The following is a 15982-nucleotide window of genomic DNA, read 5'->3' as shown; positions in this document are numbered from 1 at the left end:
TATTCGACCCGACGCGAATATTCGTATCTAGCCGAATATTCATCGTGAGCACCGGCGTTCATTTCGGTCCGCAAGCCCTATTGACAGAGACATAACAACAAGGCGGCGCCCAGAGCAATGCGCATTCCTTCCTCCAAGGGCCATGCCGTAGCTGACTGCGCTAGTGAGCTTCTTTATGGCTATACCTGCGAAGCTGGTATAGTCAGAGTGGTGCACGAAGTACCTCGCAATACGTGCCAGTTCAGTGCCAAGTGAGAGGGCATTTTCTGTGGCTGGAGGAGTCGTTTCAGCTAGAAGGGAACTACTTCTGCTTGACCATGTGGAGCAGCGGGTTTTCCTTCACGACAACCTTTTATGTTCATCCCAGGAACGTGCGTAAGTGCTGATGGCAAGCTAGCCTTAATCAATGCTGTGTACCAGCCATCTTCTCTGATATTGCCACTCTTCTAAGAATAATGTTCGAGACTGATACTTTTTGTGCAGCCACCCACACCTTTTGTGTTCATTTAATCATCGATAGTTGAACTGCGATGTTCTTGGGTGCTCAAATAAATGTTTTGTAGTGGTTAAATGCGCCTGTCCTTGATTATTCGATATTCGATTCGATATTCGGAGCCAAGTATTCGTATTCGATTCGTATTCGAAGAATTTGATATTCGCACACCCCTAGTATAAATGTAATGAAATAAAACCAAAATATATAAATGTGCAAAAGGAAACAGTGCATAAAAGCATTCACGATGAACAATATTGTGTGTATGAGGACAGGACAAGAATAGTAGTGCATATATATGTATACATGGGATGTACAACGTAAAACTCAAACGTACTTATACCTGCAATGATGATCATGAGAATGCTAGGATAAAAAGAATGTTTCTTCACTAGCCTGGAAAAATTGGGTGTGGTTTTGAGTTCCAGTGGTAAACTATGTCATATTCTTGTTGTCGATCTTAGTAGACATTGTTTCTTGGGAGCGAATTAGGATTACCCGCCACCGCCTTGCTCGTGTTGAGGAATGAGGAGCAGAATGATGATGCCTGCAAAGGCTGATTGTTTCCGAGGACAGTGCTGGTATTTTCTGGTGTCACCCGCGACTGTTGAACAGCACTGACCGAGCTGCCTGTTTCCATCTCTGGTGCGCAGTTCAAGCAGCTGCTGATGGTGGGCGGCCTGGACCGGTACTTCCAGGTGGCCCGCTGCTACCGCGATGAAGGGGCACGCCCCGACCGACAGCCAGAGTTCACACAGGTCAGCATCCCTCCGACTCCTCCACATGCAGCGGCAGAGGGTGCTCGTGTTGCAGCTTACTGTACAGGGGAGGGGGAACAGTGTGCAGGTGGGAAGGAATTAAAATGTGCGTCAGTCGGCAAGGCTCACAACACCACTGGGCTGCTCCAGGCAAGGCAGTATCCCTTCTCTGTGTGCCCATCTGTAACTTCAGTGACCTCCCTGTAGGGGTCGCCGCTGGTCATTGCCTCAGTGGCTCCCTCTGGGCTCAGGCTGAGTTGTGGGGTGCTTTCAAGTAAAGAGCATGCTTGCGGTTTTGTTCTAAAGTGATAGCAGCGTACGATCTCTCTGCTCTCCATCCTACTTTCATGGCACAGCCTCTCAGGCTCCCAAGTTGAGTTGAGTTCAGGTTGCTGTAAACTGATGGTGGGATTAGCCTTGCGATTACCGTATAAACGCGTGTAAGGGCCGCACCTCTGTATGGGTTACACCCTGTTTTCCCGAAGGAAATATTTAAAAAAAAATAAATCCATGTAAGGGCCGCGCCCGAACTTTCTGTGACCCAGGCCAGAATAGCCTCCTATATGCACACGCCATGGCCTCTGTGATCAGCTCAGGCTGCACGTAACGATTGCAGAGCACTTGATCGTGGAGGGCACGCATGTGCATAGGAGCTTCCAAGTGCCGTTCATGGATGATGCCCGAGGCTGTGGTCATCATCGTCAACTTTTTTTCTCCGCCGTGATCTTCCGTTATCCACATCGGCATCAGTTTCAGCAGCTCCTGCTTTTTCTGGCATGTTGGGCTGCGCGTTCACCATAGTAGTTGTGGCAGTTGTGGCTTTTGCGTGCTGCTGCCGAGCGTTGCAGTTTTAGCACAATGAGCAAGCACCTTAATAGCTATGCGGCTGGGAGGTCTTGATGCAGCAGACGCATTACTAGTACCCGACCCGGGGGCAAAGCCACTTTACTCTGGTCTCTGCCTTCCATCAGAGGCCAACCTGGGCAACCAGATTCAGACTGAAGGCCCCAGCACGGACGGTCATGCAGAGTACTCAGCTTGTCGGCCACAAATCCAGTAGCTGTAATCAAATATGCTCATATTTGATTCACTGAACAGATCAAATGCAGTGTAACTTCATTAATTATACTGCTGTTAATTTGAAAATCTGAATATATACTGCCGATGCAGCCCTCACGCCTGCATGTAAGTCTGTGGCACCAGATGCTCGTTAATTCGAATGCACCTGGGCTCACAACGGTTAATTTCGACGCGCTCTCAACCGGAGGTCATGTCGCAGTGTGCAGTGTACAGCGTGCAGTCGTCCAGATATCCCAAATGTCAGGGAGGTTCCTGCGCAGCCTTGACTGGAATGGCAGGCGTCACGACGTTCGGAGGACCGTCATTGAAGAATTGTATGGCCACATGGTTTGAATTTTCCTTTCCTGGGTTTGGCCCCTGATCACTGTGATGACGGGCCGGCTGTGCATCAGCTGGTCAGCTAAATGCATTTGGTGCTGTTTCAGGCACTGAAGGCAGCGTGGCTGGCCTCATTTTCTTATCGCAAAGTGTCTCACCTTTCCGGCGACTTCTGCGTCAGTCTGTGCTTTCCTTGTTTCAGTCCCTGTGGGGTTTTTCTGTTCTTCCCGTGCAACCAGAACTATGCACTCGGCACGTGCTGGGGACTTCCACTGCCACTATGTTCCACCGTGGATGAGCTCATTGGGGTGTTTGGCATTTTGGATAAGTTCTGCGTCAATATTCCCGATGGTGTGCACGCATTAGAGCTCCTGATGGAACTGAGAAAAATCGTTGTTGCCATGCAGTTTTCATCGCAAAAGCGGACTACCATCGACTGCCACCACCCAGGTTTTTCACCTAATATATTTACTATGATGTGAATGGTTCCTGGCAGTTTTTTGAGGGCAACTTGTCAATTTGGACCTTCGATAATTTGGAACTTTGTCCCGATCCCTTGAAACCTGGACTAACGAGGTTTTACTGTAGCGCATTTGCCAAATGATTCGAAATGAATAAATTATGTTTCCAAGTTTTCGAATAGCTTTGTAATAATTTGTACGAGTTTGAAATCAGGCTCCACTCCGATGCCGGTCTGTGTGGTAAGGAAGGTGCAGCGTCAAGAAGGTAAAGAGGTTCATGGCGTCATCAGCAGTGCAGTAAATCTTCTCTGGCATCTGTGCCCTTAGGCACAGCTGCTTAGGTACAGCTGCACCGTTCCCAGAAGGGGGATATCCTGCGACTTGGGGGGATCCGGCCACTCTCCGACTACACTGTGTGTGCTTCATTTTGAGTGCTTCACACTGCCTCCCACAGCGGGCTCTCGGGAGCATTGCAGTGGAAGGTCGCCGAGAAAGAAGGACGAACGGTCCCAATGATCCTGTGCACATCCAGCGATCCCTTACAATAATGATGGTGTTAATTATTTCGCAAACCAGTTTGTGCTGATCACTCATTATACCCTGAAGGTAAGAGAGCATAACTTCTTATTAAAGCTGCTTCAGCTGCAGAATGTTCTATTCTTATGCCATTGTTTGGGGACCTGCAAAAAGAGAGTTTTTTTATTAGTCTTAAGAGGCCTGATGGTTTTCCCATGGGGTCATTTTTTTATTTTCTTTCTCATTGTTGAAGGCACCGGCAGTTCCTCATTCAGTCAGTTGAAACAAAACAAACACCCTTGCTTTGTAAAAGAGGGAGAGGACGATGGGCATCAAGATATCTCATGTGGCCATTGTGAGCTGATTTGCATCGATGGTGAGGTTCTCTCAGATCATGAATGGCAGTTTACCAATATCCCTCAAGAGAAAAGTATACAACAGCTGTATCTTACCGCTACTCACCTATGGGGCAGAAACGTGGAGGCTAACAAAGAAGGTTCAGCTTAAGTTAAGGACAACAGAGCGAGCTATGGGGGAAAAAAAAAAAGGTGTATGCGTTAAGAGACAGAAGAAGGCAGAGTGGGTCAGGGATCAAACATGGGTTAATGACATCCTAGTCTAAATCAAGAGGAAGAAGTGGGCTTGGTCAGGGCATGTAGAAGGCAAGGCAAACGCTGGTCTTTAAGGGTAACGGAGTGGATTCCAAGAGAAGGCAAGCGTAGCAGGGGGTGGAAGAAAGTTAGGTGGGCAGATGAGATCAAGAAGTCTGCGGGGATAGGGTGGGCGCAACTGGCGAAGGACATGGTTAATTGGAGAGACATGGGAGAGGCCTTTGCCGTGTGGTGGGCATAGACAGGCTGATGATGATGATGATGGTGATGGTGCCTGCAATGCGGTTTTGCGTTCCCTGTGCAGCTGGACGTGGAGCTGTCGTTTGCCACCGCGGCCGATGTGATGCGGCTGACCGAGGCGGTGCTGGCGGCCTCGTGGCCGGCTGCAGCTGTGGGCGGGGAGCCCTTTCCCAGCATGACGTACGCCCAGGCCATGCAGCGGTATGGCACGGACAAGCCTGACCTGCGCCTGCCTGGGATGCTGGTGAGCTTCCTCCTCACACCCCTGCAACACCTCAGATCGGGCCCTACTGCGTGTGGAACCATCGTCCATGCTGTATGGGATGGGACGGGACAGGCGGATGGGAGAAGCGGGTGGATGGGCGTTCCCTTTGAAATGGGGTGGTGCCAGTGGACACCATGCTCGGCTTTATATTTCTTCAACGGGGTTAATGATCTATAAATTTGCCATAAATACAATTTTTGATCCTGTACTCCTAACCCCATGTCACTTCTCTGCTTTTGAGCAACCAATCTTCCAATCGCTTTTTGCTGACTTCTGTCACAGATTTGTTGACATGACCATTGTTATCTTTAAACCCTAGGGCCTCAGGGAGAGTGACTGTGCCTGCATCGACATCCGGATGGATATCGCCTCATTCTAAAATAAAATTACCATTACCTCCATAGCATTACCACACGCACGCAATTTTCGAAAGTTAGCATTGTGGCAGTTGCGGCTTTCGCGCACTTAGTGCGAAAACTTGGCGGCGTCCTTCCAAGCGAGAGCCGCCCACTTCAACAAGTTCAGCAGTCCTTGCGATTCCAGTTAGCATGTCTACCAACAACTACTAGTGTTGTTGCTTTTCGCTATGACTCACCTTGCTTCAGTGACAAAGTTTAAACTGCAACTCAGCCCAGCTTTTGAGGTATGCACTCGATTCTGGCGTGCTCAAGCCTAATGGGGCCTTCCGCTATGTTGCGACCATCTGCAACTGCTTGGAACACAACATAAATAGGTTGAAGCTCTGCCGCACTGTTCTATGTATTTTGATAATTTATCACAGCATATATTACTAAATTTGCATAATTATTTAGAGCATTGATGTCACGTAATGAAAATACTTTTGCTCGAGGGATTTGAGCGATTCGTGCTGAGCATTTTCTTAACTAGATGGCGCCACAGTGTTTACATGTCTTATTTCAAATATTCTTAATCGCCAAGGCATTTTGTTGGGCATTTTGAAGGCAGAAAGAAGCATTACAGTAGAATCTCGATGATACGAATTTCAAGGTAACACGCAAAATATTCGTATCATCCCGAATTCGTATGATCCAAAACAAGACAACTTCAACATGAGAACGAACACAAAAATGAACCAAACTTTATTATGGCGAGCTATTTCCGGCCGAAAAAGTCCGTAATGCTTGTCTGAACTTTTTTGCCATCGATGTCGCGGACAAGCCCCGCCTGAAATGCATAAAACCGTGCAGCGGTTTCGTCGCTCACGCTGCCGGCACTTACGGTGCGGCGCAGAACGTCCAGAGCGTGAAGAGTCTCTCCCGTTGACGGCGGTTGATCACACTCGTCGGCGTCTTCACCATCGCTGTCAGGTTCATGTTCGCCATCATCTGCTTGCTCGCTAACCAAGTCTTCAATAGACCTTAGCCCGCAGGTCGCGACGTTGTCGTCCGCGGTAACGAAGTCTCGAGCCGAAGCTTCAGTTTCCAAGCTGTCCCAGCCATCAATGGTCAAGTCTTCATCTGGCTCTTGGCAATCTCCCGCGGAGGCCGCATCACGCCCGATGGCAAATCCGCACTTTCTAAAACAGTTTGAGATTGTCTCTGGAGTTACACTATCCCAGGACATAGCTATAAAGTGTAAAGCATCCAAGAGGCTGATCCGCAAGTTGGCTTCTTTGCGGTCAATTTTTGCCAGCAGACGCCTCACTAAAAGTCCTTTGAAATGATGCTTCACATTTCGTATTATCCCAGCGTCCAGTGGCTGCAGGTGGCTCGTAGTATTCGCCGGCAGGAACCTGACTGTCAGGTTATTGAACAACATTTCCTTTGGGTGGGCAGAGCACTGGTCCATGAAAAGCAAAATTTTCCGGTCTCTTGACGCCATTTTGCGATCAAGGCTTGTCAAAAATTCGCGGAAAAAATCTGCAGTCATCCACGCCTTTCGATTGCCTTTGTAAATGACAGGCAAACGTTCCGCCGATCGGAAACACCTCGGTTTCTTGGACTTACCGATGACGGTAAGCTGGAGCTTCTCGGATCCATCCGAATTGCAACAAAAGAGTACTGTAACTCTCTCCTTGCTCTTCTGGCCGCCCTGGCATGCCTGTCCTTTCACACACAAACTCCTCTCCGGTTGAAGGTTGTAGAAGAGGCCCGCCTCGTCGGCATTGAATATGTCGCGTGGCGCGTAATCTGAAATCAGCGCCGGCAGCGTGTCCAGCCACTCGTCAACAGCTGCCTCGTCCACTTTCTTGCCTTCACCTGAGACGACCCGGTAGACAAGTCCGTGCCTCTCTTTGAAGCGGTGCAGCCATCCGCCAGACGCTTGGAAACCTTCAATTCCAAGCGCAAGTGCGATGCTGTCGGCTTTTTCACGCAGCACCTTGCCGTCCACGTTGACGCCGGCCGCCGTCACTTCGCGGAACCAAGTCAGCAGGACCTCTTCCAGCTTGACATGGGTCGCCGTTTTCGCCTGCTTGACGTTCACACCGAAGTGCTGCGCATTCTTTAAGATCACCTCTCGCTGCCCAACAATGGTGCAGAGCGTCGACGGCGCTAACCCTAGCTCTTTCGCTAAGTCGACGCGCTTCTTCTTGGGGTTTTCGTCAACCTTCTTCAGCACCTCAAGCTTCTCCTTAAAAGAGAGGGCTTTACGCTTCCGCGACATGTCGGCAGCTGCGAACGCTTGCGTCCTTGTCAAATTTGCGCAGTTCACGATGCCACGATACAGCGAAGCTCACAAAGAGGCGGCGAACGGAGAACTGCGGCGGCGGCAGACAGCGGCACAGGCTTCCTGGGAGCAGCTGGCGAGACAACTTTTCGATAGACCAATGAGCTGCCAGCAAATGGGTGACCGGGCACGTGACTCGCCTTTGCCGCCCTTGGCTCGTCAGGCTGCTACAGGCACGATCTGTCTCGAGGGGGCGCACGCTCTTAAAAAAGAGCGAGCGCGCACCCCTCGAGACCGGCCGTGCTACAGGTTACAAAAGGGAGGTGAGGGTAGGATGGCTAGCGGGATGGAGAGGAGGCAGCTGGAAACCCCTCTCCACATCTGCGTGCCATCAGTGGCTCGGTTTGCGCGCTCGTGCAACGTTCGTTCGTGTATTCCGCGGCGAGGGGTGGAGAGGAGTCAACGGCGGCCGCGGCGGGTGTTCCCCTCTCCTCTGGAGACCAGCCGCGCCGGCCCGCTCGCATGCGCCGCTGGTTTGCGCGTTCGTATCATCCGCGGCGGGTTCAGAAAGTGTTCGTATCACGCCGAATCTTAACGTATTCTGTACCATGTAGTCCGTTCAAAGCATTCTTTAAATTCGTATCATCCCGAAATTCGTATCAGCCGTAATCGTATCATCGAGATTCTACTGTACTTCATCAAGAGGCTGTAAAAGAGTGTGATATTTATCCTTTTGGTGAATTGGCAGCTGTGGCGACCATTTTAAAAACGCCTGTTGCCTCTGTGTAATGTAGATTGCCTTTAACGTCTTCGGAACGCAGTACTAAAACTCTCATTGCGGATAAGTTGCTTATGGTGCGCTAACGTAATTTCTCTTAGCTCCGCTATCACGCTAACGCTATGCCAAAAACTTTATTGTCTGGGCCTCTTCCTTTCGATACATGCTGCACTACGTCCAGCTGTACTGACCCTTGGTTGTAGACCTCAGCACCCTCCGCTGCCTACTCGCATGTCTGCAGAATTTCTGCTGCCCCTGCCAACGTAAGGTGGGACCGCTTCAGGGGCAGTTTCTGTTCTGTCGGATCTCAGAGCTCAATACTCCATCAACAACATTGCCCCGTAAAGCTGCCTCCAAAAAATCCTCGAAGTCACACATCTTTGCTAAATGTCAGAGGGCACTGGCGTACGCAAGTATCGGCTCATTCGGCAGTTGGCATCGTAACGTGAATTGACGTCGCTCGGCTAGTATGTTCATGCCACCCTTGAGGAATAACGTTCCAGTAGCCCTAGTGCCTTGGTGTAGCTATTCCTGTCACTTGCCTCCAGTTTCGGTATCCTTTTCTGTGGATTCAATTAAATTTGCCCTTTGTTGCATCTGCTATCTGTGCCGGTTCTAGGTCTAAATGTGTGGAAAATGCAGTGTCCCTTGACACTGAGGCCTTTTAGCAGAATGGCCTTTCTCCGTGGTGGTGGTTGCGCATCCATCCCCGTCGCTTGCAGGAAATTTCAAAAATCATCGCGCTGCTCCTAGGTAATTGTCCCGTCTCCAGGCATCTCCAGGAAATGTGGTAGTGGCAATAAAGCCATCTCCTTCCACTTCACAGGTGACACCTCTTGGAACAAACGACGTCAGCAGGAAAGTTAGGTCAGGTGAACTACAACTGCCTTAGCCGGAACAGTCACAACCTTCGTTGACTGCAGATTGAGGTAGTGTAATACTGCCTAGGAATAAGAAGAGATTACATGAGTGACAAGGAACTAATAATTGCCCCTTTATTCTGGTGACAGTCAGTTATATGCAGTTGTATGATTGACAGTGCCTTCTATACACAACGGTTAAAAAGAAAGTAAGTTTAGGAGATATCATGATGTACAGAACCCCTGGTGATATTGAATGACTTCAGTGTACCTACTGTTGTTGAAAATACTTTTTTGTCAAAATTATTGTGAGCAAATTATGTTCTGTTCATATTGCACTTGGCAGTCAAACCCTTACTTGGGCAAGAAATCTGACATCCTTGATGAATTAGCACATTGTGTGGAATGACCTGTGTTTAAGACGCAGTGGCTGTAGGAGTCAGACATGTGTTCAGTTCACAGGCATGGAGGAAATTTGACTGCTCATAGAAGTAAAGTACTTCAGTAGAGTTAGCTCTTGGGCTAGTTGGTATTCTTTATTTAAACTCATAGTTTTTCAGCGCAACAGCACAGGGCCAAAGACAAGAAGCAGGAAGAGAAGAAGGACGAACGCAGCGCTGAAAACACAGTGTTGCATGAGACGAATTCCCCTAAAGCAAGTATAATCGTCATCCGAGGAGCCTGGTGTAGCATGCCAGGCTAATAACCCGGCAGACCTCTCCTGTATTCATCAAGGTCTCTCTCTCTCATCCGAGGAGCAGCTTGGTTAGATTTCTTTAGCGCTTGTTGATGAATTGGGTCTCCAGATGTCGTGCAAGGACAGCTCTGTGCCTGTGTGCAGATTCACGATGTGACAAGAGTACTGCGAGAAGAGATGTCCAGCGCAACTCCCGGTGCCCTGTCAAGTGCAGCCTCGACCGAGGGCAGCTCTGTACAAGCGATCGTGGTGCCCCAGGGCGCTGTGAGTGGTCTGGTTTCTATGCATGGCTGCTGGTGCGGGAACTGGGGAGCAAAGGAAGAACAGGGGCAAGCTCGGCACTGGTTCGTGACTGTGTATCGTGGAACACAGAGCAGCGGAAACGAGAAACCAGTCATAGGCCAAGCGCTGAAGCTAACAAAAATATATTGCAAACAAAGAACAGCATTGATGCTGCTCTCTGCTTCCAATAGACGTTTGGCCTTGTCTGCTTGCACTGCCTCACTCTGTTGCGTACCGACTGTTGCAATGTAAAGGCTTCTCTCTGTTAAACCGCTCGCTTATTGGCTCTGAAATGTGACACAGAGATGGCATATGACTCTCTTCCTATTTCGTTATCACACTTGAATGATGTACTTGCCTGATTCGATCAGAATTAATTAGAAATGTGTATCATCTGCACCATCGGTGGCAAACAGTGCACAGCCTGAAGGGCTTTCTCGCGTGCACAAAAACTTCACCCTTAAAGAATTTTAGAGAAGTTGGTTTTCTGAAGATGAACCACAACACTGGCTTTGCGTTCTCAGTGGATGCAGAGGATTTGTTCTATTCCGTACCTCGCCAAGAGCTGTTCGCATCACTGAAACAGTGCATTGACAAAAGTGCCGCCGTCCCTTTCCACAATTCAGCTGGTATGTCCATTGACAATTTTTTAACCCTTTTAGAATTTTACCTCCAATGGGCTTTTATCACTTTTAACAACTAGTACTATTTACATACCAAAAGACTATGTATTGGGTCCTGCATTGCTCCCATTTTAAGTGATAGTTTTTTAGCCAGCATTGACCAGATTTTAACCTCTGTTTTTAACCCGGACGAAGTCACAAAAGTGTACTGATATCTTGATGATTTTTTTATGTTGGACAAACGGAGCCCTTTACATTGCTGCACTCTTGTTAATAGAATTTTTGGTGCTTTTAAACGTGTTTTTTTTTGGACTGGAGCTGTAGTGAGGACACGACTACCACTGCCATCACCAAAGCACAAAAACCCAACAGTGCCACACTAAAGGGTGCACAGCTCACCGTCATTTTGCAGCGAGAGCTGTTATGGGCACATTTCCTGGCTGTGTGGCGGTCAGCGTTGTCGGCGTATTGCCACACCATGCTGCAGCGATGTCATGCATGATGTCACGGCAACGTGCCATAGCAGCACACCATGTTGAGCTGTCCAAACCCAGTGTTCTCATGAGTGACAGCATAGGTGCAGTATGTGTCGTACTTAGAGGGAACACAGTGCAGACCGCTTATAACGCATTTGCAGAATGATGTTTCGCCTAAAGCTACTTCATGCACTGTATTATTCACTTAATGATATACCCACAACACCTGTCTCTTTCTCCCTCATCACCTATCAGCATGTGTGGAACGACATAAAATTCAAAAATACAGATTTAACACTGTAGCACTCAAAGTAGCGTTCTTTCCAAAAACGATTCGGCAATATAATCGCTTGTCTACCATTGCTGTACGTATTTCTTCCAGTGACATGTTTTGTTCTTTATAAATGATGCAGTCTGTTTGACGCTGTTATTTTTTGGCTGTTCTCGGTGGTAATCTCGGTGTAGATTCATACTTAAAACAGCGCCAAAGACGGGACAGAAGAAGGAGACAGCACAAGCGCTGACTGACAACTGGCGGATTTTTATTCCAAGAAGCACAGGAATATATTGTTACGGCTATAATCTTTATAGCCGGGGTGTTCTAGCTGGTTCAGCAGGCCAGCGGCGAGAGGTTCGATCGGCGAGCGGGAATCAGCGTCCAGCGGGGCACAACACTCTCAACCTCTTCTTCTTTTGTTCTCCGGCCTTGCCCTTCCTGCGTTTCTCCAATCCCGTAACACTTCCCCCGTCGCAGGCGAAGCCCGCTGGGCGAGTCAGGCATCGGCACGTGGATGACAAAGTTTCAGCCGCGCGACATGGGTGAGTTCTGTGCGGGCAGAACGTCGGCCGCTTGCGGTGACGCGCGTAATCCTATAAGTGAGGTCACTGAGTCGCTCCAAGATGACATAGGGACCGGTATAGTTCGCGAGCAGTTTCTGGCTTAAGCCACGCTTCCTGAGTGGACGCCAAACCCAGACCAACTCGCCAGGGAGGTAGGTGACTCGGCGATGATGGTCGTCGTAGCGGGCTTTGGAGCGGTCCTGTGAGGCGAGAGTTCTCAGGCGGGCTAGTTGGCGGGCTTCCTCAGCATTGCAGAGGATCTCAGCGATGCCAGGGTCATCGTCGGTGGAGAACGGAAGTATAGTGTCCAGGGTGTGTCGTGGAGAGCGGGCATAGAAGAGGAAGAACGGACTGTAACCCGTAGTTTCGTGTTGAGCGGTGTTGTATGCGTATGTGATAAAAGGTAGGATGGAGTCCCAGTCTTTGTGGTCAGGAGCGACGTACATGGAAAGCATGTTGGTGAGTGTCCGGTTGGTTCGCTCCGTTAAACCATTGGTTTGTGGATGATAGGGGGTAGAATGTCTGAACTGCACTGTGCACAATCGAAGGAGTGCTTCAACAATATCGGCGGTGAACTGGCGGCCACGGTCGCTGATTACGACTCGCGGGGGTCCATGGCGCAGGATCACAGAATGCAGCAGAAAGACAGAGACGTTAAATGCAGTAGCCGAGGGGAGAGCAGCTGTCTCACAGTAACGAGTGTGGTAATCTGTACAGACGACAATCCAACGGTTGCAGCCATGGGACTTGGGAAAAGGTCCCAAGAGGTCTATCCCAACCTTCTCAAAAGGAGATCTGGGAGGCGTCACCGGGTGAAGAAGACCAGGAGGAGGACCGGTGGAACGTTTGTGACTCGCACACTGTGCACAACTAGCCACATACTTCTCAGTCGTATCGTGCATACGTGGCCAGTAAAAGCGCTCTTGGATGCGGTGGAGTGTCCTCGCAGAACCCAGGTGTCCCGAAGTGGGATCGTCATGCATGACACGCAAAACAGAGGAGCGTAGACTTTCAGGCACAACCAGGAGGGAACGGAGACCAGTTGCGGAGTAGACCTTCTTGTAGAGAAGGCCATCGCGTACACAGAATGCGCAGGAGGTTGTAGGGGCCTGCGCAGCGGTAAAGAATGACGTGAGATGCTGATCCTTCCGTTGCTCCTCGTGGAATGTACGGGCATCGGGGAATTTAGGTTCTACGGAAGCGATGTAGTGGTCAAAGTCGTCGGCGTCACATTCCGTCGTTGCTAGCGGCAACCGAGAGAGACAGTCTGCGTCAGCGTGTCGGCGTCCACTCTTGTACGACACTGTATAATCAAACTCTTGCAAACGGATTGCCCACCGTGCAAGACGGCCAGATGGGTCACGGAGGTTGATCAGCCAACAGAGGGAATGGTGGTCGGTAACCACTGTGAAAGGTCGCCCATAGAGGTAGCAGCGAAACCGCTGAACGGCAAAAACTACCGCAAGGCACTCCTGTTCAGTAATGGTATAGTTACGCTCAGATTTGCTCAGGCAACGGCTGGCATAAGCAATGACGTGTTCCTTGTCGCCATAACGCTGAATTAACACGGCACCAATGCCAACACCACTGGCATCAGTATGCACTTCTGTTGGGGCAGAAGGATTGAAATGGCGGAGAATTGGATGCGATGTGAGGAGAAACTTAAGCTGACGAAAAGAAGAATCGCACTCAGATGTCCAATCATAGGGAGCGTCTTTGTGGAGCAGGCTCGTGAGCGGGTGAGCGATGTCAGCGAAACGGGGAATAAAGCGGCGAAAATACGAACAAAGACCGAGGAAGCTGCGAAGTTCCTTTGCAGTCTGAGGTGTTGGAAATGATGCTACAGCCGCGGTCTTCTGCGGGTCAGGGCGGACACCTTCACTGTCGACGAGGTGTCCGAGCACCAACGTCTGACATTCACCGAAACGACATTTCTTCGAATTAAGCACCAGACCAGCGCGTTTCAGGCAATCCAGCACAAGGGCGAGGCGTTCGTTGTGCTCATTGAATGTCCGGCCAAAAATGACGACATCATCGAGATAGCACATACAAATATGCCATTTCAAGCCCCGTAAGATCGCGTCCATAAATCGCTCAAAAGTTGCAGGAGCATTGCAGAGCCCAAAAGGCATTACGTTAAATTCAAAAAGGCCGTCCGGTGTGATAAAAGCGGTCTTCTCTTTGTCCTCGGGATGCATAGGGATCTGCCAGTAGCCCGACCGTAGGTCAACGGATGAGAAGTACGATGCAGAGAACAGGCAGTCAATGGCATCATCAATCCGAGGAAGCGGGTACATGTCTTTCTTTGTTACAGCATTCAGGCGGCGATAGTCCACACAAAAGCGCCATGTACCATCTTTCTTTTTGACCAAAATGACAGGAGCGGCCCAAGGACTGCAGGACTCTTGTATAACACCCTTTTGCAGCATATCCCGAACTTGTTGATTGATGGCCTGTCGTTCTGTTGGGGACACTCTGTACGGCTTCTGTCGAATGGGGTGTGAGTAACCGGTGTCAATCCTATGCCGTGTACGTGACACGGGAATGCTACGGGAACCACTGGGCTCTGAAAAGTCAAAGATAGACGAGTATTTGACCAGCAAGGCTTCTAAGGCATCACGCTCGACACTGTTCAGAGACTTGCTGATCATCCGACGCAGCTGTGAGTCAGTGGCTGGAGTAGCAGCTACTGCATCTGGTGCGTCAGCAACCAAAGCCACCGAGGCAGGGACATCTTGATTGCACGTGGCGATCTTCATGTGAACTGGTAAAACAACTGGTTGCGAAGAACAGTTGATGGCCCACAACTGGGTCCTGCCCTGGAACACTGACACCAGGCAATGTGGAACCAGAATGAGTTTCTTAGCGCAGTTAGAATATAGAGGCGCCACTGTGGCATCGAAGGTATCGGAAGCACGGCTGGGGCATGAAACTGGGACGCACTTGATAGAAAGCGGGGGCACACTGGTATCCTCGGATACACAAAACACATCTTGTCGAGCCGGCGTCTCTTCGAAGAGTCCAGATGGAAGGGAACCATCAACGCAGAGTTCCCCAGAGCGACAGTCAACAGTTGCGCCACACATTCGTAAAAAGTCAATACCTAAGATAACGTCATGCGTACATCTCGGAAGCACTGCAAACTCCGCTGTAAAAACGGCTCCGCCGAGGTACACCACAGCACTGCATATCCCCAAGGGGCACAATAACTCACCGCCCGCGCCATGAAAATTAACACTGCGGTCCCAAAGAAACATAACTTTGCGGCCTAACTGGTTCTTGAATGACAAACTCATAATTGAGACAGTTGCACCCGTATCCACTAACGCCATTGTGGGCACACCATCTACAAGCACATGAACTGTGTTCTTCAGCATAACAATTGAGGGAGGAATTTCTAAACGCAGCGCACAGTCTCCAGCGGCCTCACCTCCCGCGGCCGCGCTGACTAGTTTCCCGGCGAAGGCGATGGGGAACGTCGCCGGGGTGACGAAAAACGGCGCACAGAAGAGGAAGGGGGTGGTGAGAAACTTCGGTCGGAGACGGGAGAGTGGCTGCGTTGTCCGTCGGGCAGAGGATAGTCGCTCGAGGTCAAGGGCCGTTGAAAAGGAGGGTCGTACGAATTGTTGACCGGCGGAGGAGGATGGACGGGCCGCTCGTATCGAGGTGGTGGACGGCGGCGGCAATAGCGAGCAATGTGCCCCTCGATGCCGCAGCGGTGGCAAACGGGAGCGGTGCGACGAAGAGCTTGTTCTCTTGAAGACTCTGACGAGGCGGGAAGCACTGAATACCCACGCGCGTCCTCAGGCCTTCTGGCTGGGCGCCGGAAGGAGGGTGCAGGCGGTCTTGAACGATGTTCATAATCTGGATCGTAGTTCAATTCGAAGTCCGCCGAGCGTGGGTAGGAGTGATAGGGATGACTGGGTCCACCGAACCTGGACGTGTGTGCAGTGTTTACAGAACTCAGCCCAGGCATCGAGGGGACTACTAGTGGAGAACTTTGATAAACGGGAACTTCAGACGGCACAGATGGAGGACACCGTGCATGGGGCTCGA

The 15982-nt window shown here is 50.2% G+C and overlaps 1 protein-coding gene across 2 annotated transcripts in view; it reads left to right on the top strand.

Annotated features, from left to right (window-relative positions):
- The window catches only part of AspRS-m (aspartyl-tRNA synthetase, mitochondrial), a 61218-nt gene that overhangs the window by 25753 nt on the left and 19483 nt on the right, over window positions 1-15982 (top strand). For both annotated transcript variants that reach the window (XR_016283438.1, XM_089547628.1), the window contains exons 9-11: window positions 1147-1251; window positions 4542-4721; window positions 9850-9969. Coding sequence is in view for 1 of the 2 variants with exons in the window: in XM_089547628.1 (XP_089403754.1) it covers window positions 1147-1251; window positions 4542-4721; window positions 9850-9969 (405 nt within the window). In the remaining variant the exon portion in view is untranslated. The remainder of the gene's footprint in view (window positions 1-1146; window positions 1252-4541; window positions 4722-9849; window positions 9970-15982) is intronic.

The sequence above is a fragment of the Amblyomma mixtum genome, chromosome 6 (genome assembly GCF_055824585.1).
Source record: "Amblyomma mixtum isolate Tamu chromosome 6, ASM5582458v1, whole genome shotgun sequence".
Lineage (NCBI taxonomy): Eukaryota > Metazoa > Arthropoda > Arachnida > Ixodida > Ixodidae > Amblyomma > Amblyomma mixtum.
Note: the sequence above shows the minus strand (reverse complement) of the source record. Positions and strands in the feature narration are given on the sequence as shown.